General features: G+C 37.9%; 1 protein-coding gene across 1 annotated transcript; it reads right to left on the reverse strand.

Annotated features, from left to right (window-relative positions):
- Positions 1-1,311: 1,311 nt before the first annotated feature.
- LOC103695837 (Molecular chaperone Hsp40/DnaJ family protein) lies at positions 1,312-21,253 on the reverse strand. Its single transcript, XM_008777264.5, has 11 exons — positions 20,820-21,253; positions 19,574-19,642; positions 19,121-19,216; positions 18,810-18,925; positions 15,430-15,625; positions 14,357-14,532; positions 12,141-12,270; positions 11,081-11,241; positions 6,779-6,852; positions 6,588-6,696; positions 1,312-2,172 (listed from the first exon to the last, which is right to left on the reverse strand). The coding sequence occupies exons 1-11, from the start codon at positions 21,144-21,146 to the stop codon at positions 1,965-1,967; spliced, it is 1,662 nt and encodes a 553-aa protein (XP_008775486.4). The 5' UTR covers positions 21,147-21,253; the 3' UTR covers positions 1,312-1,964.
- Between the last annotated feature and the right edge of the window lie 1,973 nt (positions 21,254-23,226).

Genomic DNA, 23,226 nt, shown 5'->3' on the forward strand with positions numbered 1-23,226 from the left:
GAAAAATGATAAATATCCAATTCAAATGGATATTTTGAAGAAAACAAATTGATATTAAATTTTTAGATGTCGCTAATTTAAAATAAGTTCAGATGCTTAGTAACATTAAAAAAAAAAAAACTTGGGATCCACTAATGGACTGATATAGATAGCTTTTCCTTATATTTCAGTAAGCTTTGCACAATATATTCTATTAGCGTAATAGTTTTAGAATTTGAATATTCTGCCGCACAAGGACAGTTGTAATCTCATGAACACAAATTATAAATCTGCAAGCACAATCGTAAGAAATTGGCAGGGAGGATTTTTCCCCTCCGGTTACAGCAGGGAGGCCAAGCCTTAAGAAGAACGAAAAAAATCTGGAGTGTGATGTATTCACAGCCATAGTCACATCAGGTTGGCAAGAACTGTGCTGTGAAGGCCCCATTCTTGGGAAGTTGAAAGGTCAATCAGATTGATTACCTTCTCTTTACATGTGAGGCACCCTGAATTCTTCAGATGCTGCTACGATAATGCAGTTATCTCCGAGTGTCATACAGCGTAATATATTTATTAATCGTTTGCACCACAGCAGTAGAGCCTCCCTCCGCCTTTATTTTTGAAGCTTGTAAACTATAATGAGCTAGCTATTAGAGTCCCCTCCCAAGCATCATGAAGTTCAGCAGATGGTACTCTAATGAAGAGCATAACGATCCCAGATGATGAAACCAGTTACAACACCATTATATTGGGAATCTATAAGAGCTTCAGCAGCATTTGGCGTGTGCTGTTTACTTGAGAGATTACATAACTCCCCAGCTCCATGATTGGCCGCCTCTTAATTTCTTTGAGAATACCAAAGATATTTTGCGGACATAAATAATGTGGAGGCAAGAAAAGTGAACTGACCTCCCCACCGTGGAGATGCTCTCAAGTGTTTGAATTATCTTCCTACATGCAGCGAGCTAAAATTCTCGGCCAATTGAGGCTGCAAATTGCATGCACCGCTACATTACAACAATCATGCACGAAGTATGCTCGAGATGTGAGGTTGCTCTTGAATTTTTCAGAGTACAACAAACGACCATCTAGCAAGACTCAAAAAGGATAATTGCTCTTATCATTTATCGAATCAAAGAGAACCCTTTCTCCATCCTTACTGATCAGTTTGTAAGGTGAAAAAACAATATCAGCATTCAATTTTTTATTTTTTATTTTTTTTTTGATTCTGCGAGGAGGAAAGAGAAACCCATTCGGCATTATAATTATCCAGATATAATTTCTTTTGAGAATTCACCATCAAAGAATCGAACCTTCACTAAACAAAGGGTCTAACCACTAGGACAAAACCTAGTTCAGAACAAGTAATAATAGTATTGTATTCAGATTATCTATTACATGTTATGAAAATTTTGATGCATGAATCTGCAAGTGTCAACAAATTTATACAGACATGTATTTCGTGCATATTTAGTGGATAGAAAAGAAGAACACCAAAAAAAAAAATTCTTGACATACAGGAACCTCACAGCTAACTGCTATGTTTACCATGGTTATCAAGAAAAAACAGAACAGAATGGTAAACCCATTTGCCATCCATCCCTTCTCTCTTTGGACAGCATGACGAATTCAAATAAAATAAAGTCTACTAAACACATATTTTGACATTGTTCACATGTTGATTTTTACAGTTATGGAAACGATACAATCATTTTGTATTCCATTTTCTAAAGAATAGGGAGGCCCCGATGATAGGCAAGGTGGCTTGCACGGGGGCCAACTTAAACATTTCTTCCAGGGCCAGTTGGACTCTTCAACTCTAGATGAATAAAAATTTCATTGCTAGGATCAGAATATAGCCAAATTGGGAGTGTCGTAGAGGAAGAATCAAAACTTTATCCTCCTGAGTTCGGAAAGATCAGACTGTTGGGCATGATAATTCCCGCCCATTCAGAATATTTATAATGATCAGAGGGACAACATATTCATCTTCCTTTTATCATTCTATGCTGAGTAGACACATTGCTCTGCCGTGAAAATGAACTGCAACCAGTTCTACAAACCACGGATAAGATGCATGTTACTACAACAACACTTAAAGAAATCGCAAGTGAAGGATCAGCTCCAGGGGTCCATGCTGGTGCTAAAGGTTGTACACTAAATGATGCAAACCCTGTCCGGGTTTGATTTCCTCTGTAAAAATTAGAGATGGTTAGAATAATCAGAAAAAAAAAACGTTAATAGGAAATCTCCAATCACCGAACTTAATTATCTAGCCATAAACTGCTGGCATAAATGAGATGCTGTTTATTGTTCCATGAGAGAATAATATAAATGATTCTGCAGGAATCTGATGATTTGCATCATGATGCTCAGAAGGAGATCAACCGATTACGCATTTACAATCACATGCCGATCTGCATGCTTCTGTTTTCTTTGGGATTGAGTTGTACATGGCATGCTAATGACAAATGTTGTCCTAGGAATCACCTCCAATATCTTGAAGCATCACTCAGGACTCGTACAATGCATAAATTACAAATTATGTTTGAGATATAGCTGCTGTTTATGCATGAAATATTCAACACATGTTACAGCCTGAGTTCTACTTTATGTATCACTTTTCCCTTGACAGAACATCAAAGCTGCCATGATGCATGCAATATTAAATTTGGAAAACTGATGCTGTTTGCACACTAAATGTTTCAATACACAGTACAAGTTAGAAAATAACAATAAGTGTCAAAGTTTTATTTTATTTTATTTATTTTTTATCCTTCCAAAGGAGACTAGACCATGCCATACCCACAAGTCCTTTGGCAGAAAACTTCAACCTACAGAAACTTGTAAGACCATTTGCTTAATCAGTTCAGCGAAAAGTGGTCATCAATTCTGACACAATTTAAGTGCCAGTAGTGAGGTTGACATATGATGCAATGCATGCAGGGTTGACAAGAGTTGTTTACCCATGCTTATTTTTTTTATAAAAAATAAAAGAAAAAGAAAAAAAAGAATGCTCAGCATCAACGAGTACCAAGCCAATATCATCTACACATAATAACCCTGGGATACAGAGGGTATTGCAGCAGCATGCATGCCCAATGCCAGCATCAGCCCAGCATGCATGCCCAATGCCAGCATCAGCCCAGCATGGTCAGAATGGACCAGAACTTGAATCCTCTATAGTCATTAAGGTGATAAAAGAATAACAAGCAACCACCCAGTTTATGGATGTTAGCTCCCAAAGGAGAGAGAGACACACTGAACATCTCAAATTTAAGACTCAAAACTCTACTATTTAATAGTTAGATGCCAACAGCAAAAGTCAAGACAGTAATTCCCTATTACTTTCTTCCTTATGGCCTTCGATGGTAGCATACCAAATACTTTCTCCAAACCAAAACCTTCTTTTTTTCCCCTTTCTTTAGAATTTTATATCAATTGCAAAAGGGAGAAAAATAGCCATCATTTTAGACTTCTTGACATAAATCTAAATTGGCTACCATTTTTTTATTTTCATTGATTATCATCTCTTTCCATAATGTAACAGTGAGCTATCAATTGAGTTCCACAACCGTTGGTAAAGATATCTACATGATCTTTACTTTATAGAAGCAGTACCATAAGACTCTTTAGTCAATAAAGTGTTTTCAAGTTCTTGTTAAATAAGCTAGCTGATCACATCAACCTGACTTCTATGGTGAATTTTTTAAACCTTGGTATCTAATGTCCTACTGTTTCTATTCTTACCAAAACTTTGACTGTCTTAATTGAATAAAGAGACAACTTGAGACTCTCTAACTGCATCTCTTTTGAATAAAAACCTGCAACAGAATCCTTATTTAAGAATCTCTACAGGTAACCTTTTATTTTGTTCAATCTCAACATCTTCAAAAAAAAAATCTTATCAAAATATGAAGTTCCCTCCCTCGCTAGTAGATACATTTCTTCCTCACATTCTTTCAAACCTAGGGTACCTTACACATGATCATAAGTTGCATATTCTTGCTGACTAGCATTTCTAAGTCCTCGAAGTCATCTGTTTTTATATATCCTTGAAAGCATGCTCTCTTTTCCTTGGTGGACTTTCAGGGCTTGATTTCCAATTTTTTCCAATATTATATCACGAAACATCATTTTGTTTTGCTTAAATTTTATCACCTTATCCTTGGGCGTTCATTCTAGAGCTATCAGCCTAATGCTGTGTGGTTAGGCATTCTATTGATATCACCGAACTTTTGCACATTGAACTCTGTTTTCTTCTTAGGAAACACCAATACATACATACATACATACATATGTACATATGTAAATACATGCATGCATACACACATATACATAGGTAAGTACATATGTAAATATGTACATACACACATGTCCGTGTATGGGGTAAACAAAATTCACTTCTCATTTAGAATATGTATTTGCTATTGCAATATCATAGGTCACTGAGAGGCCTAGAATGGAACCAACTTATATCGTATAGCTATATCCTCCAGCTGCATTTGGTTGCGGAAAATTATTTGCCCAGGATAAGGCAAAAGTGAGGAATAAAAACGGGGTTCAAACACAGGAATAATGAGGAGTAAGTCTATTCCACCATTTTCTCAGAAAAATTCTGTTGTCTTGAAGAGATAAATGGGAAGAAAGTATCTTGAAACTGCCAAAAAGTACCCCTATGTCAACTTGTCTGCTCTGGCAAAAAGTAATGTTGTTTGACAGAATGGGCAAAATAAATAGGAAAAAGTTATCCAGTAAGTTCTTCAAGTTTATCCTGCCTGCATGAAAATGTAAGCCACCATTTACAAGTATCCTTTTTTCCCTTTGAAATTTCTTACATTAGTCCATTTACCTCTTTCCAGAACAGCTTCTAAACTTTTCTTCATGCTTGTAGTACATGAAGCGCTCTCTCCACAATGATTTCCTCATCTGAATCCAACTTAGGAGCTACCAGTCCATTACTTAACCTTCTTAACATCTAAGATCTTATCCATCATTTCTTAATCCACCAGTATAAGGATCCATGTAGATGTAGCCATCACAATTTCCTAAGAATTTGTTCATCTCCATTTAATCTTTTATAAGAACAAGCAAATAATAAGTCTCCTCAGTGTAATATCCAATATCCACTAACTCTCTGCTGACTGCTCTTTCCATTTTCGGGACCAGTTTCTTTGCTTATCTTTGCTCAGTATTTCTAGGAGACAACCTAACTCTAGCCACCGAGCTTTGTTAAGTAATGCTCTAACTCCTATCTGTTGCACCAAGGAATTACATGGCCGTGCAACACCTACACCTCATTGTTGCAACAGCTACAAATAAATTTGTTAAACTAACCTGAGTCTTGTTCCCATACATCCAACTCAAGGTCCGCAATCTCAGTATCGGATACCATATTGATATCTTATCGGTTCAGTTCGATATGATATGGTATGGTACACCTCTGTACTGAACTAGCTCTCTAACCATTTTTCACAATTTTTATCTCGGTACGCCTTGGTACAGGTTGGTACGCCTCGGTACACATCGGTACGCCTCGATACGAGTCGGTACACCTCGGTATGGGACAATAAGCCTCGTTACGGGCAATACAGGGCTTGTACGGACTTGAAGTTAAGTTTTGTACAGTTCCCCTCCTAGTACGGTACGATACGCACTATATCGGATAGTACGGGGCGACACCGCAAACCATGATTTAAACTAAAGCTGTATCTCTCTCACATGCATTCTATATACTTGGATTCTATATTATCCAACATTTTGATCCATGTCATGCTTACTGCTAACTTTTAAAACATCCATTACATGTCAAAGGCATGTGGGCATCGCGTAACAGTGTCGAAACACCTTATTACAGTCTCTATCTCAATTATCTTGCCTTTATTTTATTGGACATGACCCCATTACTCCATCTATCTCTCCAATCATTTAGTAAAAAAACAAGTTATGATCGAGTTAGAAAGCTATTAATGATGTTAAGCACAGAAAATTCAAGACACCGAAATCCTTCTTGATTTTATTCCAAGAATTTGCTAAAACAAAAATTATATGCTACCTATACTACTTTTACAAACTAAATACCTTTCCAAATTCTGTGAAAAATGATAATGCTAAATTAAAGACTTTCATTTTGCTTTATAAGAATTCAACACTTTGATTCACTAAACACATATTACATATGAAAGCATCAACTAGCTGCTCAGTTTTAAGATAGCCCACCAATTATGGCATGGACTACACCTGCTGGCCTCATCTCCAATTAAAAAAAGTGAAAATTGCACTATCATTTATATATTAAATCAGCGACGTTCCACCATCCAACTTCCTTGAAGATATTGCATTCAAATAAAATAACTTCTCCTCTCTTGTCTACACATTTATTTTCATTCAACAGTCTTGCATACCCATGATATTCAACAATTACAATATAGCAGTTAAAATTGCAGGTCAACCTTTGGTTTATTTAATAGAAAATTGACATTTAAGCATAAACAGAGTATCTGATATACTTGACATCATTTAAGGAAAAGTTATTGCAAGCAAAGAATATAATGAATCCCATTGAATGATTGCAGCAAAATATATGATCATATAAAACAGGAACATACCCAAACAAATTCCTGATAGAGCTCCACAAGGAATCTTTGGTCCTTTTTCGTGAAGAATGGTTTTGCCTCTTACTCGTTTTCTGTTTCTTAATATCATTGTTGCGCATCCCTACAGAACGATGCACAAAAACAATGTATAGAGTTATAACAGATACTATGAGGCAGCCCCTCATGAGGAGAAAACCAATTACCTCTCGATCGGATTGATGAAAACTCAGTAGCCCTGAGAGATGCCAACTCTTCAACTAGTGAGCGCTCCGCATCACTGTGCACATTAAACGTAATTTAGCAAGTAAAACTGAATATGAACTAGATAATTTATGACCGACAAATTTTTTTAAGAAAAAAACAAAGAGGCGAAGTACCAAACAATTCTGGAACCAGAGGGGGAATTCCCTTCTCCACACCCCCCCCCCCCCCCCCCCCCCCCCCCCCCCCCGCGCGCACTTCCAATTTTCCTTTGTTATGCAATAGTAGCGTGCATACTTGCCCCTCTTTGTAGCTTATGTTTCTAGAGTACTCTCTGATGCTGTTAAAGTATATCAGAATTTCTTTTGGAAAGAATGTTGCATCCACGAGATCTTATGAACTATTCATCCATGGATCACTCCTAAAATTCTTGTTTCTTTTTAGAGTATATCAAAACTAAATAACCTGTTTAACTCAAATATTTTCTACTCAAATAGAATTTCAATAAAAATAAAAGACCTACTAAATCGAGAAAGATTTCTATAGTTTAGTCCCCCCTTTTTCCACTCTCTATCCAGGTATTCAAGGAAATATAGGGTCCAAAAACCCACCAAAAGAGCCTAAAATTTGCACCTAGTTCCTCTTCCTTCGTTCTATAGAGCCCTCAAGTATTTTGAGTGTAGACCGAAATATATCTATCTATATTCGTTTTCGTATCCGGATCTATCCATATATCGATAAAAAAATTGAGCATCCGATTAATATCTGTATCCATATCCATATCTATCGAAGAAAAATGGGTATGGATATGGATATACAACTATCCAATTCTTATATGAATATTTGATTCTATTTGTAATCCAATTTAATTTTATATAGCACTTATGAATTTTTAAAGAAAGTAAATTACCAAATTAACATACTATTACCTTGATTTACCATCTACTTATATCTTTGATTTTGTAGTCATAAAGTTTAATCTTATATCCGTATTTATATTCATGATTTATATCCATATCCATTTAAAACAACTATGGATATAAATTTTTTATATCCAACTAACATCTATATCTGTATCTATATTTATTAAACAAAACGAATATGGATATGGATATACTGGTATCCAATCCATATCCGGTCCGATTTCAGCCCTAATTTAGAGTCTATTCCAATTTTTTATATAAAAGATTGTTTCCACATTGCCATTTGAACCCCTACTCATTCCCAAAAACAGTTCTCCTAATGCTTTGAGTGCTTATTTCATATTGAATTCATCCTTTTTTTACATTAATGAGAACAAATAAATTTTGATGATTGCAAAGAACTAGAACATATGCAATGTGATATCAACCCTAAGGGCGGCCCTTCAAAATTTCCTAATTGCTCCACTTAATTAAGACCAAGGAATATTGAACCAGCCAGTACCGAACCGATTCAGTTCGGTGTTAAAAAATGGTACCGGCCGGTATCGGCTAGAATCGGTGCGAACCGACCAGTTCGCACCGGTTTCAAATTCTTTTGGATTTTTGGATGCGTGAATCAGGCCAAACCAGTGGTACCGGTTCGGCGATCCTTGATTAAGACAAAAACTACACTTGACTCCAGTCCAATGTTTTTCATTCAGCAGAAAGATATGATCCCAACTTAGATTTTGCAACTTTACAAGGCAAGATGAGACAACACTAAGTAGATCACCAATTTTCATAAATTAAAATTATAGGTATATTTCTAAAACATAGCAATATATAACAATTCAAGACCTCACCAAAAAAGAATAGCCAAGAGTGTTATTTGGGTTTCTTGACCCTATATACCCAAGATATGCCCAATGCATAACTAATGTGGGACTAAATACACATCTGCATGATTCTTCCCACACTCGCCTCATTTAAGCTCAGACTAATGTCTAAATTCAATCACAAACATTATGAGCGGCATGTGGCCAATCCCAAATAGAACTCTTTTGCAATATCCCCTAGTCCATATAGGACATGGATCGGGCCTACTCTGATACCATTTGCAACAACCCAGGGCCTCACCATGGGTCCATTGGTTGTGCATTGGGCAAATCTTAGGTGCTTATACAAGGGCAAGATATCCAAATAACATCTTCTGGCTAGCCTTTTTAGGTAAGATCTTGTATTGCTATAAATAATATCAGAGTGGGCCCAACCCATGATATGGGACACTGCAGCATGGGCTCTTTTAGGACTGAACACAATCATGGTATTTGTGATTGGATTTGGACCTTTAGGCTAGCTAGAATGCCAATGCTTAAGCAATGGGGAATAATTAGGACCTGTGAGAGCATGTGTTTAGCCCCACATTATTTATACCATGGGTAAATATTGGATACTTATATAAGGCTAAAGAACTTAAATAATACCTTTATGGTAGCCTTTTTCGGTGAGGTCCTTGATTGTTACAAATGGTATTAAAGCAAACCAGGCATATGGCCCATATAGACTAGGCATGAGCATTTTTGGGATGACCACAGGCTGATCGTGGTGTTTGTGATTAGATTTTTTGGTGCTTGCGATTGGATTTGAATGGAATTGAACCATTAGCCTAGTAAGGATGCCATGACTCTAATGAGGAAAGTATATAAAGATCCATGCATGTGTGTGTTTAGTCCCACATTGGCTATGCACTAGCTAGATCTCGAATCCTGGATCGTTATAAATAATATCAGAGCAAACCCAACACATGACCCATATAGACTAGAAGACACAATAGCACAGGCCCTTTTTCGAGCTGACCATGATTGTGGTGTTTGTGATTGGATTTGATTAGATTTGGACCTTGACCTGGCGAGGATGCCATAGCTTAAACGGAGGGAGAGCATTACGACCTACGTGAGTGTATTTAGTTCTACATTGGTTATACACTGGACATATCCTGGATACCTGCACAAAGCTAAAAAATCTAAATAATACCTGTGGGATAGTCTTTTTAGATGAAGTCTTGGTCTGTTATACAATGATATAAAAAAATATCTATTTTTAAGTAGTTACCTATGATAACATCTAAAGCTTTATAAAGTGTTGCTAAGCTTGCTATTTATAAGCAAATGGTAAACAAAAAATTAAAACAATATTTTTCCATAAGATTTTTTTTCAATTCTTATTATTTTCATAAGAAATTTTCTTTTTATTGTAACAGAATTTTTAATGGCTTCTGAATGTATAGACTAGCCACAAGCAATAAAATACACAAAAGCAAACCTAAATGGATTGTATAATCATCATATACTATTTTCACACAAACCATGTTCTCTTTTTGGGTGGGAAACTTTGAAGAAAACCATTTCTCACCTAAAATCCATGGATTCTTAGCTATATTCATGCAATTAGATCCATAACGTCAGCCAATAGACATAGAAATATAGTATCTCATGCAAATACATAAACGAAAACCTCCATATATACCAAAAAAAATAATCATGGACCAAAACCCAGAAAGAAAGAAAGAAACAGAAGTGTCCTCTTAGAAAGAAAAAAGAAAACTTGGTTGCCTATTCAAATCGTTGATTAAGGTATTGCGCACTAACCTAGCAATGGCACAATATGTACCATGCCCTGTTAGTGCTTAAAATGCATTGGCACTGCCTTGCGCCAAGCTATCATGCCAGCCAGCGCTTCAATTATAATTCAAATGGAAACCACACAATTCACTATCATGTCCACATAATTGGATTATTCACCAAAGTCAAAAGCAGGTTTTGGGGTTTCCATAGGCCTGCAGATCATCATGAACTACCCGCAAAAAAGAACAGAATGTTTGGGACTACGGGCTGTGTTTTAACAATCATGGCTGAGCTGTTAAGCATAGAACTATACTCCAATATACCAGGTCAATATGGCACCATAAAATGGATACATAATCAGACTAGCAAGCGGACCATGTACCTTCCCTGCAATGTATTAATAGGTGGCCACAATGGTGTGCATCATACAATTGTGTACCGTTTGCTGTTGGTCTTCATAGAATCTAATGGTAAGTCATAACATATGGAAAACAACAAAATTACGGTAAATCATAACACATGAAAAACAGTAAACAATAAAATAAAAGGAACAACATTTTTCATGAAGTTAACAATAAACTTAACATCTGAAAAGATTTGTATTAGTGAACTCACTTTGTTAAGGACCTACCATATGGATTTTGTAATGTTAAAACAAGGAAAAGATAATGGAAAATAAGCAACTTACTGAGCAACCCATTGCTACAAGTTATTGAATATTATCATAAAAGTTAAAATGTTAACATAAAAGTGATAAAAGGAAGAAAGAGACTTGAACCTGATATTTTTGGGGATCTCTACCCTTACAGTAAAATGATGATCACCTCGAACTGAAGGTCTCTTGATGTTTGGAACTCCCATGTTAGAAAGCTTTAGTGTCTCTCCCGGTTGTGTACCAGAGGGAATTTGAAGATCTCGGTATCCTTGAATTGTCTCCACCTGAGATGGCATTTGACTTTTCATTGCACATATGAAAAATTATTTTAACCAATAAAATTAATTAATTATATAGTGGTATCAAATTCTAAGAAAAGGAATCATACATCAATGTGGAATTAGCATTCAGACTTGATACAGGTACTTAAAAACAAATACATTACTCCTAAATGGCAAAACTGACCAATCAATTTGACAAATTTTTTTATTGAACTTCTCCAGTTAACCTTAAGAAATAGCAACAAAATATTGTTAACATCTAGAACAATGGAAACCAGTCTAATTAGTTATTAATAAATTAGCCATGGCTTAAGCTTAATAGGTAACCTTATTTCAAAAAATAATTCTAGATTTAGACAATATTAGCTACTCATTTTTATGCATTTGTAGGATTGGGATACCTATCCTCAGGTCCTCAAAAAAGATGAATCTCTGACGATAAATTGTTTTGCATGGTTCTCACCAAGGTTGCAACAGACTCAAAAGTAGCTTCACTGACAGCTGACCAGCCAAGCATGCCTAAGGGTCAGTCTGGTTTTCTACTACATCAGTATGTAGAATCCTTTCAGAAGACAATCAGACTCTTCAATGATTTGTCTTCTGGCAGGCCTGACACAGCACTCTGATACTAATAACCAATAAAAAAAGCAACAGATTCACAGAAAGATGAAAGACAGACTACAACAGTCTAAACTACTACGAAGGCAGAGGTAAAGGGATCTTCTTTCCTTTTAGATCCCATATGAGGGATGTCTTAATTACTTTTTATTAGAAATAAAATTTAATGGACATAAGATTGAAAAGGATTTTATTAGCTGCTAGAAGGATGAAAAATATAAAGCAACTTTTTGAAGGTTTGGAACAATTAGAAAAGAAGCAATGTTGAGTGCTGACACTGTTACCTTTACTGTAGTTCCTAGAATTGCTTCAGTGTAATCTATACTGACATCTGAGTACAAATTAAGACCCTTCCTCTGAATTCCTGGTTTCTCATTTACACGAATGAACAGATAAAGATCACCAGCCATACCCCTGCATAATAAATTACCTGATGATCAATACAATTCCACAGTAACTAGGAGTATCTACACTTATTCCAGACAAGAAGAAATAAAATAGTTATCAAAAAAATACAGAATTTAGTATTTCATGAACAAATGGATAACCAAGAAAAATAATGTTCCCTCAGTGCAAATTGAGTCAAGGTCACAATTTCCAGACAAGGAATATATGCATGATAGAATATTTAAATGCTAAAAGTTTTTCTTTTAAAAGAAAAACTACTTAAATGTTACATTGAAAAATATATTTATGTGTATAGGGCAGAGATTGTATAACAACATCCAAGCAGATGTAACTTTACTCTTCATATGAAGCACTCGCTGCAACAATTTTAAAACCTGACATCTCAGTCACCTCAGTGGATAGCAGATATACAATGATCTGAGATCTTTGTTTATCTTTGTAAGATGGAAGGTTGAGAAAATTCAAAAAGGACCAATATTTTTGGAGACGTAGGCCTCCATAACATAGGATATGAGATATATAAATATTGGCCAATACAGTAAAATCAAGATCAATTGTCATCTTAAGGCATTGATTTTAATATTAGTAACAAAAACAACCCATTTAAGGTTGTAAAAGTAAGCTTGAAAATTCTCAGCTGATCTATTGATATCGTGCCAGCCGATATCCCAGGATATATTGCCTCATAGGTTGAAATGATAAAAGCCAATATTTTTCATATATATCATATTTAATGAAGGCTTAATACCATGGTATGCTGAACCGGCACGTATCGGACCGGTCCGATCCCTGACAGGTTCGGTTTCAAGCGTGGAAAATGATTCCGGCCTTCCGCTGCGTACGGTGCGAACCGAACCGGTTCGCACCGGTACTAGTATTGTCCCAGGCGGTTCCGTCTGGTATCGCTCCGATAGGCGACCAGTACCCCTACCGGTACTAGTTCAGCGTACCTTGCCTAACACTAAACGAACTAATATACCGAACGAAACGATAACTTACTTTTTTATTTTGAACTATGACCAACTCGACCTTAAGGGAGAGGGGACCTCATCAAAAGGTAAGAAAATCTAGGCTAAGTGAAATGCTTTTCTTATTGTCTAGTAGGTGTCATAGAGAATCAAAAGCCCTCCCCAACCCCAAGATGAACATTGAACTTTACCTTTCACATGCATTGATGGACGAGGGCTTTTCTCCCCCTGCTTCTCAGCCAAGATAGTGCCAACAAAGAAACTTTGCTTTTCTAGATTTAACAATTGAGTTAAGAAATATCTCAAAACTCCTACATTCAAATAAAAACATAAAAATAAAAATAACAAGTAAAAATAATGAGAAAAACTGAAATATACATTGCAACCCCTCTCAAATATTAAAAGTTCATCTCCGAGCAACAATTTCTTTGCTTGTCTCTCACTACAAAAACCTTGCAATTTTTCCTTTGTTAGTCTCATGAGTATGGATCCTTGTCCTTGTCCAAGCCTTTTCCCATCAAATATGGTATCACTTATAGCGCTGAACTCCATGTTAAGAAGGCTCCATATAAGGATTGAGCAGATTTCACAACCAGCTGTCAACAGTTGTGGGTTCTCTAGAAATTGGGGCCACAATTCCTAGAAAACCCAAATTCAGGCAAGAAAGACCTACCATGAAACCTATAAAGCTAGCTGTTGGGATTGAAGGCCTACCTACTAGCTGTAATCCAAGCCCCTATATACTTTTAATTCCACAATAGTTTTAGATTTCAGACAATATATTTAATTCCACAATAGTTGGTACAGCATTGAAAATCATACTAATATGATAAAGCTGTAGAGGAACAGTCGCCCATCTACTTCTTACAAACAAAACAAGGCAAAAGATTAATTGAATAAATTGGAGAATTACAAAAGTGATTAGGAAAAAGGATGGCTAATATATGTTTACATATGGTGTAGCAACTAGGAAAAATACACTGACCACATCAGTGAAGATGCATACTTGTATAATGAAATTGTCAAAGAGTTTCAAAACTCCAAATATCAAAAATGTGTGATGATGGCATTTATGTTGTGATTAACAAACTTTACCATAATTATGATTCTTGTCAGATGCTTACCTTTTCTTATCAATGCTTCCTTCACCCTGAACTTGAACAGTATATCCATCATTAACACCAGCTGGAATATCTACTCTGACACATCGCTTAGTCTGCACTCTTCCATCACCACTACAGCTTTTGCACTGATCAGTGATTGTTTTGCCATCCCCACCACATTTTGAGCAAGTAGACACCTACAAATCATATAAACCGTCAATATAGATAATGGCACAGAGCCACGTGATTTTTTCTTCTTCTTTTTTTTGGGGGGTGTTTTTGGTTTGTGGGGGGGGGGGGGGGGGGGGGGGGAAGGGGGGGCTGTGGAACTTTAAACGTAGTAAAAAACATATGAACAGAAAAGCTTGAAATTTTCACGTCAGGGTATCCAGGAACAAGTTCATAAAATTTCAATGTACTTAACACTACAATTGTAGAGGAGTAAAAGGCATAGATGTCCGCATCAAAAAAGAACTAGCCAACGTTAATGATTACCAAGGAACTATGTTTTCATTTAGAGATAAAAATTGCTTGCACTATTTTCGGTTCAACAACATACAATGCATCTTTAGAGCATAGAATTTCTAAGTAACTGTGCATACTAATCTTGTTTGTTTTATTGGCATTGCATATTTTATTATAATCTAATCCTTTGATAAAGAGAGAATTATAAGATACATATATTACTGATTTACAAAATATTTTTTATTCATTTACAAAACATATGTTCACATTGTCCTTGATAATATTGTTTTAATTGGTTAGCAAAACATTTTTATTGATAATAATGCTCCATGTTAGGAAAAGAAAGCAAGTGAACATAAGAAAAAGAAAGGTCATTTGCCTTCCCTAACAATAAGCAAGTTTTTTTTCCGACCACCAAAAACCACAGAGCTACCATCTAAAATAAGTTGATTTAAAGATTTTATAGTGTTACGTGAAATATAAACCCAAATGAAAATAGAGAAAATACCACTTAGGACTTAGGATACAAGTAAAGAATCAGGAAAGGAATCTAAGAGCAACATAAGAAAATGAGGCATGCTCAGCCTAGTTTCAATTCAAGAAGTCTTCTAATACAATAATCACCTTACCTGAGACACTATTCCAAACGGTGTTCTCTGGGTTTTCATCACTCCACCCCTACCTTTGCACTCAGTACATGTCTTTATGCAATTGCTAGATTTTGCACCGGTCCCATTACAATTGTCACAAGTTTCAAAGCGAGTGACATTTAGTTCCCGTCGTCCTCCAAAAATTGATTCTTCAAAACTCAAAGAAAGATCATAACTGCAAGAGATAAAAGTTGTAAATTATACCATCTAATATTTCAGAGAAAAAAATAAATGGTATCATCCTGTCCGGTGAAACAGCAAATTATGGTTTCCAAGATGTTGCCATCAATCATCTAGAGAATAAAGTGTGAGAATTGATAAGCATCAAGAAGTGCACAGTTTTAACTGGATGACCAACATAACTCATAAAATATAGAGCAATGCTTCCTGAGCTATAAGGAATGTTGGAACATATGTGTTACATGTTTTACTGAAGCATGCTTATGTCATTTAAGCATTACAACCTGGAGAACTATGGTAAAGATATACATCATTGATTCCCTAACAGATTAAGCTTTTGGTTTCAAGCGGTTTGTCAACAATTACTTCAAAGAATTGAATGAGGAGCTGTTCAAGTTGAAAATCTCACGTCCACTATGAAGTAGTAAGCATGATTTGTATGCAAATAATTTTGTTCTCTCCATTTTACCATATCCTTAGAATGATTTTATAAAGAATTGCTAAAGTCAACCACTTGTTTTTGTTGCTTGATTTTTTTTGAACTAGAGAAATTGGGCGATATTGTAGTATTATCTAAGTTCATGATTAGTGACGTTTAACACTAACATCCACCATAGGATTAATCAGAGTTGATGACTAAAAAAGAGCACCAACTAGTACACTACCAAGAGAAATATACAGGTGCATAAGGATGAATTGTTTTAGATACCAAAAATAACTTGCACTATTAAGAAATTACTGCCAAAAAGCCCCAAAAGTCATCAGGATTAAGCAAGCTGGAGAGCCTGAGACAAAAAAACCTCAGACAAAAAAAATTGCATAAACTCTAAATTTTTCAGCATATGATGCAACATCTAATTTAGTTAGTGCCAAATGTTAGTGCTCCTTTAATGTTTACAATTATGCCCCTACAGTAATTTGTATATATCACACTTTATTAAGAATTTCTGTAGTTCATTATTATCTATCATTGAAGAACACATGCCTAAGAATTTCTCCCTTGTCCCAAGAGTTTTCACCATAGTTTGTCGGACTGATCTGAACCGGATGGTTCAGCCCATACCAAACTGAACCAACATTGACTTAGAACACTTCAGCCAATCAGGTTAGTTCGGCCTATATAAGCTCCTGCTTGCCCCCCTCCCCTCCTTGATGCCTCTCTCGAACTCTCTCAAATATTAAGAAGATGGGACCCTAGCTCCACTGCTCTCTTTCAACACCGGCCGCCGCTGAGAAGGTAGGCCTCTCTCTCTCACACACGCGACTGCGTCCCAATGGGTGGTCGAAGCCATGAAGGGTTCCCAACGGAGGTGCTCCTTGTCCCCCTCTCCGGCATCCCTTCTCGCCCTTGACTGCATCTAGATGGATGGTTGAAGCCTCGAAGGGCTTAAGGCAGAGGTGCTCCCTCTCCCTCTCTTCGGCAGCCCCCCTCTAACTCTCTCTCCCCCTTCCTCTCTCCCTCCCTCCCTTTCCTTCTCGCTCTTTCCCTTTTTGTGTCCCCTTCTCTCTCTCTTTCTCCCTCTCCCCCACTCCCTCTCCCTCTCCAGGGGCGGCCCAATACATCTGGGGGCCCAAGGCGAATTCAGTAAATGGGGCCTCTTTTTTTTAAATAATAATTTTTTTAATAAATATAAAATACTTAAAAAAATGTTATGGAAATAGATTGCTGTCAAGTACACTATTTCAACAAAGATGCATTAATCTAATAAAGGTCGACAAAAAGCCTCTTCAGTTTAATATAATTCTTGAATGAAAATATTAAAAAAAATACTTAAAAAAAAAAGAGCCATGGAACTGTTCTTGGCAATACTGTTTACCATGTGAAGCAAGAGCAGAATAGGAAAAAGGCCATCCCATGGCGCTTCACGGTCAAAAAATTTGTCCAAGAGAAAGTAGGGTCATTATAGGAAATTCACTCCATCTAATTAATAAAAGTCCCATCCCACCATCTTCCCTTCAAGTGAGTACCCAAGCAGCCCCTGCAACATCACGGAACAGCAGCCATTCAACCCCCCCTCCCTCCTTCTCTTTCTCTACCCTCCTTTTCTTTTGCTAAAGACCATCTCCCCCTTCAAGTGAGCACCGAAGCTGCAACTGCAACATCACGGCACAGCAGCCATTCAACCCCCTCCCTCCTTTTCTCTCTCTACCACCCAAGAGGGGAGAAGAAACCGAGAGGAGAAAATTAAAAGAATCTCCACCCTCCAAGAAGTCCATCTCCAATCCCCCTATCTTTCTTCCTGATGGCCCAGCTGGATCAGGAGTAATGTGAGGGAAGGAAAACCAAGACCAAAACCAAAAAAGAGAAGGGATGAAAGATAAGAGTGGCTTCAGGTGTGTATGAAGCCAACCAAATCCCTCCTCTCTCTCTCTCTCTCTCTCCACCCAAAACAAAACTACTGTCCCCAACTTCCCCGATTGCCCTCTGCAGGCCAGGAAACCCTCCACCTCCCTTCCATCAAGGGGGAAGACTCGTAGCTAGCTTCTGCTCCCGGAGGCCTTCCATTGGCCCGGGGCCTTAGGCGACCGCCTCAGTCGCCTAGGGCTCGGGCCGGCCCTGTCCCTCTCCCTGTTTTGGTATGCCTCGGAACAACATGGTACGAACCTATACTGTGCCAAACTGATTGCCGGCTGATACAATCTCTGATTCTGGTATTGCGAACCTTGGTTTTGACCATTACTATGCTAAATTTTGTCGAAAGTCCTAGCCTATACACTCTCCAGTGACTTTTGAGTTCCTAGGTTTCATGATTGATTTTTGGTTTAAAGGTTGCTCGGCATGTATATGGGCCCAATTCATGAGGGCTAGTTTCAGCTGCTCAAGTCTTGATAGAGCATAACCTGGTGGGGTAATGCTTGTACATGAAGTTATTCATATGTAAATATAGATTAACATGATTATCCTACAATGATTATGCAAGAGAGAGAGAGAATAGAGCAAGAGGATAGAGAATTTTTTTTGCAAAGCAAGACAATGATGGGCAAGTTAGAATCACAAAAACAGACCAAGTCTCATGAGCTACAATACTTGCTCAGGAACTTCTAGTATAGAGGCAAAGCAAGAAGATATACTTGAACTATTAATCTCATAAAAGTTTCAAGAAATTTCTTTTCAAAAAGAGCCTAGAACAATCACAACAGGTTGCTAGTGAATAGCAACTAAGTAATAAAATGTTTACCGAATATCAAGTCCCTGGCTGCGATTAAATTTTGTATCAAAGTGGATTCCTCCAGGGTCTCCAAAAAGTCCATCTGAATCACCAAAGAATGCACTAAAGACTTCAAAAGGATCTACCTACAAATTATAAATGACAAATACCTCATTTTGATTGGTTAAGTTGCAAATTGCTAATAATGGAGTACAAAGGTTGTATTGTGATCATAACTACCATCTGATGCCATGAAATTGGTAAATCAAATTACAAGAAGGCTAAGAATTTAAGTACTAGCCACAGACACACAAACACAAAATAAATAAATAAAATCTTACCCCTTGTGGGCCAACTCCATCCCCTCCATATTCTCCTTGTAAACCTGCCTCACCATAGCGATCATATAAAGATCTTTTCTCATCATCTGATAACACCTATAGGAGGGATTCAGCATGATACGGCAAAAAAGAAAATGCAAATGCAGCAATGACAAACATCTTGAAATAAGAAATCAAGGATTGAGTTTCTTATTTGGCAAATAGCATATGTTTCAGTATAGATCATCAAGGTGCAAACTAATTTACTTTTGAGTCCCATATTAACAAGTGACGCTAAAACCTAATAACAGTTTTCTGAAGAAACTGGAGCAGAAATGCAAGACATGTATTGAGCAAAACCAAGGGCATGATTTCAGTCAGCAAGCTGATTCGGATCTTCACAAGAACTTGGCACCAGCAAAATTTTGGATCCAGCTTGTCATATTAAAAGAAGTGGTAAAGCAAAACAGATACCTCATATGCAGCACTAATCTCCTTAAACTTTTCTTCTGCCCCAGGGCTCTTATTCATATCTGGATGATACTGTGATGAAACATAGAGCACATTAACAGCTGAAGATGATAAAATACAAAGGCAGCGTGCGTGTGTGAGGGAGAGAGGGAGAGAGAAGAGAGAGAGAGAGAGAGAGAGAGAGAGCGAGAGAGAGTAGCAGTTAGAGGACATTAGGTTAATTAACTTAAATTAAGAGCATGAAAAATTTGCATGCAATGGAGAAAAAAACACTCCTCAGAAGAAACCACCACAAAAACACATGTTTTCTCTTCGTGCTATTCTGTCTCAAGTTCAATACTTCTATGTTAGCCTTCCATTTTCTGACCTCCACCCAATCATTATGCCACCAATTATCCCCACTGAATAGAAGTATCTGACGACCAATTGAGGGACTGAAACAGCAATTCTTGTTGACCAACCTGATGATGCAGGCCTTAAAGAGGGTAGCTTGTAGGACAGAAAACTTCTGGCTTGCGTCAGGTTTAAAATCTTTGAGAGGATGGCTAAGAGATACTGGAGAAAATTGAAGAGGAGGATTTGCCAATAGAGGTAAAGGAACAGCACAAAAAGATCCAATCTTTGAAACTCATAACTTAAGAGAAATCAGATTTAGCAAAGGGGACAAGTTGTGAAGATCACAGGAAAACAATTTAGAGGCAAAAGGCTGATGATTACAAATATTGGACAATTACCCAAGAATCCAATCATCTGACAATGGAAAAATTGGCTAAAACCATGTCATTTTTGAACAGAAGCATGCAACGCAACGTGCTTTGAACTTCATTATTATTCTATAAGAAAATATTTGAATATCGATGCCCAAGAAGAGCAAGAAAATAAAAATTATTAAAAAATAACATTACATAATAAGAGGTATTGTCCCATTTAATTTAGGCATGATTACTTCGGCAGGAATCATAAACTCCAATAATTTTAGCTTTTCAGAATTTTTTTCAAGGTTTTACATAATCATCGTCCTAATTCACGCTTCCTCTTCCATAATCTTTCATGTCAATACCAGCCTTTTCTTTTTTAATGGTTGCAGCAGATTCTATAGCCTGCAAATCCTAGATTTATCAAACTTTTTGCTTCCAGAACATCACAAGCAAACCGGGAAACAAATTGCAACACTAATTTCCACAAAGAAAAACTCCTGACGAATTATTCAAAAAATCTTTCCAATATCTTGTAAGGGTTTGAAAGAAACCTTGCGAGCGAGATTCCGGTAGGCGCTCTTGATCTCCTGGAGCGTGGCGTTCCGGCTAACGTTCAGCGTCGCGTAGAAATCCGAGACTTTGGCTCTAACCAACCCACCGCGCCTGTGGCGAGAGAAGCTCCATCTCGTCCTGAAGAACATGGAATCTCCGCCGGAGAAGCGCAGGCCGCTGCCGGAGAAGAAGGAGGAGGCGGAGGCGGCCAGCCGCGACCGCCTGGCCGGGGAAGATGGAAGAAAGAAGGCGAGTCTTCCGATAGGAAACGAGGGTTTCGATGGGAATGAGGGAAGGCCGGTGGCGGGGAGGTGGAGGACCGCCATCGACGGAGGGGAGCGAGAGGCATCCACGGGGATGAGAGAAACCTCCCAAGAACCCTCTCTCCTGGGCCTACCGTAACATCCCCGAGGAAATGACCCAATGGGCCTTGGCCCTAGGTTTTGAAGGCCGATACCTGGGCTATGACGGTGGGAAACTGATAGAGGGCTGGAGACATTTTTCAAACCCGATATACGTTGGAAAGGCGCCTGATAGGCCACCAAGGTGGTAGCCTAGTGGTAAGAGGTTTAGACTCCATCCGAGTTGTTCGGATTTGAAACGCATGGGCTTCGATTAAATCAGGGAACCGCATGCCCTATGCCCGAATGGCTTTGTGTGGATATGCTTTCCATCTATCAATACTAAGGTGGCGCTGGGGTGACGTACTCACACGTAAATGGCCTGTGGAGTTTTTCATGGGTTGGAGAGGGCACACGAAAACTTGCGACCCGCATCGAACATTTTCTGGTGAAGGGGGGGCCCAGTGAGGGCTACTACGCGGGTGGGGTTTTGCCCCCTCTATTTTTCATCAAAAAAAGAAAGATGCCTGATATTATTAGTGTTATTCGACACACGACCTAGGGGTGACAAACATTAACCCTTTAATTAGTTTAACTTGATTCCAATTCATTGTCAGTCGAGTTAAAGTTACCTATTTTATTAAATTCTAATCTAAATTTTTAATCTATTTAATAAACAAATCAAATTAGAACTAATAAATTTTTAATCTATCCTATTTCCGATCCGATTCGGTGGTCCGGCCTAATCCACTTGCCACCTTGATGGGATTGAATGATATTAAACAACTGCTACTCTTTGTTTTTTCTTCTTATTTTCTATTTTTAGATAATTAAGCCCAATGTTTTTAGTTGACTTTATTACCTTGAAACTTTATTTGGAGATCATGGCACCAAGTAAAAAGGGAGAAAACATGGTTATGTACGTATAGCTAGTCCATGCAGGATGGCAGGACTGCGTGATCAATATGAATGCATCATACTTCATGCTGCTGTGCAAAGGAGAGAAGTTGGAATGTGACCATGCGCATACAGGACATTACTACCTTCAACACAAGGTGCATAAATATGAATCTTACAGTGGCATTATCTGTTTTATCTTCGTGTAAATCTCCTGTGTATAACTTGTCATACAAGCAAGTGAAAAAACATGGGAATTTTAAAATTAATTTTAGGGTCATCAAGTATCAACTCTAATCAAGATCATGTTCGAGAATTATGCAGGTTGCACTTTATTGATTTAGATATATTTTTTCCATAGAAAATGGTGAGATATCCATTTAGATTTTATTTTGAATAGATAAGAGTTTTAGAGCATTTTTCTTCCTTTTTTTTTTTCCTTTCCCTTTTTTTTTTTTTTGGTAGGTCAGAGTGGTCGAGCCCCTCGTTTTCCCAAGAAGGCTATGACTTGAAAAGCCTGCCATTATCGCCAAATGAAGGAAGACAGGTACCAGTCAAGAACTTCCTCGAAAAATGCAATTAAGATACCCGCATATTAGTTTCCCTCATAATGGACAGAGGCAATCACATAGCGTCTGGCCAGAGAGTGAACTTCCGGAAGTCAGCTATTACCTTCAGCCCCAGTACGGAGTCCAGAGTTCGACAGGAGATCCGGGGGTTACTGCAGATACCAGAGCAGGAGGGGACGCTGACCTACCTGGGAGTTCCCATCACCGGCCGGCGACCGCGAGTGGCAGAGTGCTCGGGCCTGGTGCAGCGGGTACAGAGCAGGCTTGAGGGATGGAGAGCATCTTCCCTATCCATGATGGGGAGATTGACTTTGGTTAGATCAGTGTTGGGATCCATACCGATGTATCTCATGGCCAACACTGTTATGCCAAAGACGACCTTGTTGAGGATTGAGCGTCTTCTCCGGAGTTTTTTGTGGGGCTCACACGGTGGAGGCCATGGAGTGCATTTGGTGGCTTGGGAGCAGGTTTGCCGTCCTATTAGTGAGGGCGGTCTTGGGGTGCAGTCCCTGATGGAGAGGCGCGAGGCGCTCATCGCTCGGCATGCAGTTCGGTTTATACTTGAGCCACATAGCCTATGGAGTCAGGTGATGGCAGCC

The sequence above is a fragment of the Phoenix dactylifera genome, chromosome 5 (genome assembly GCF_051530095.1).
Source record: "Phoenix dactylifera cultivar Ajwa chromosome 5, Ajwa_hap1_PhDact_Kaust_v1.1, whole genome shotgun sequence".
NCBI lineage: Eukaryota > Viridiplantae > Streptophyta > Magnoliopsida > Arecales > Arecaceae > Phoenix > Phoenix dactylifera.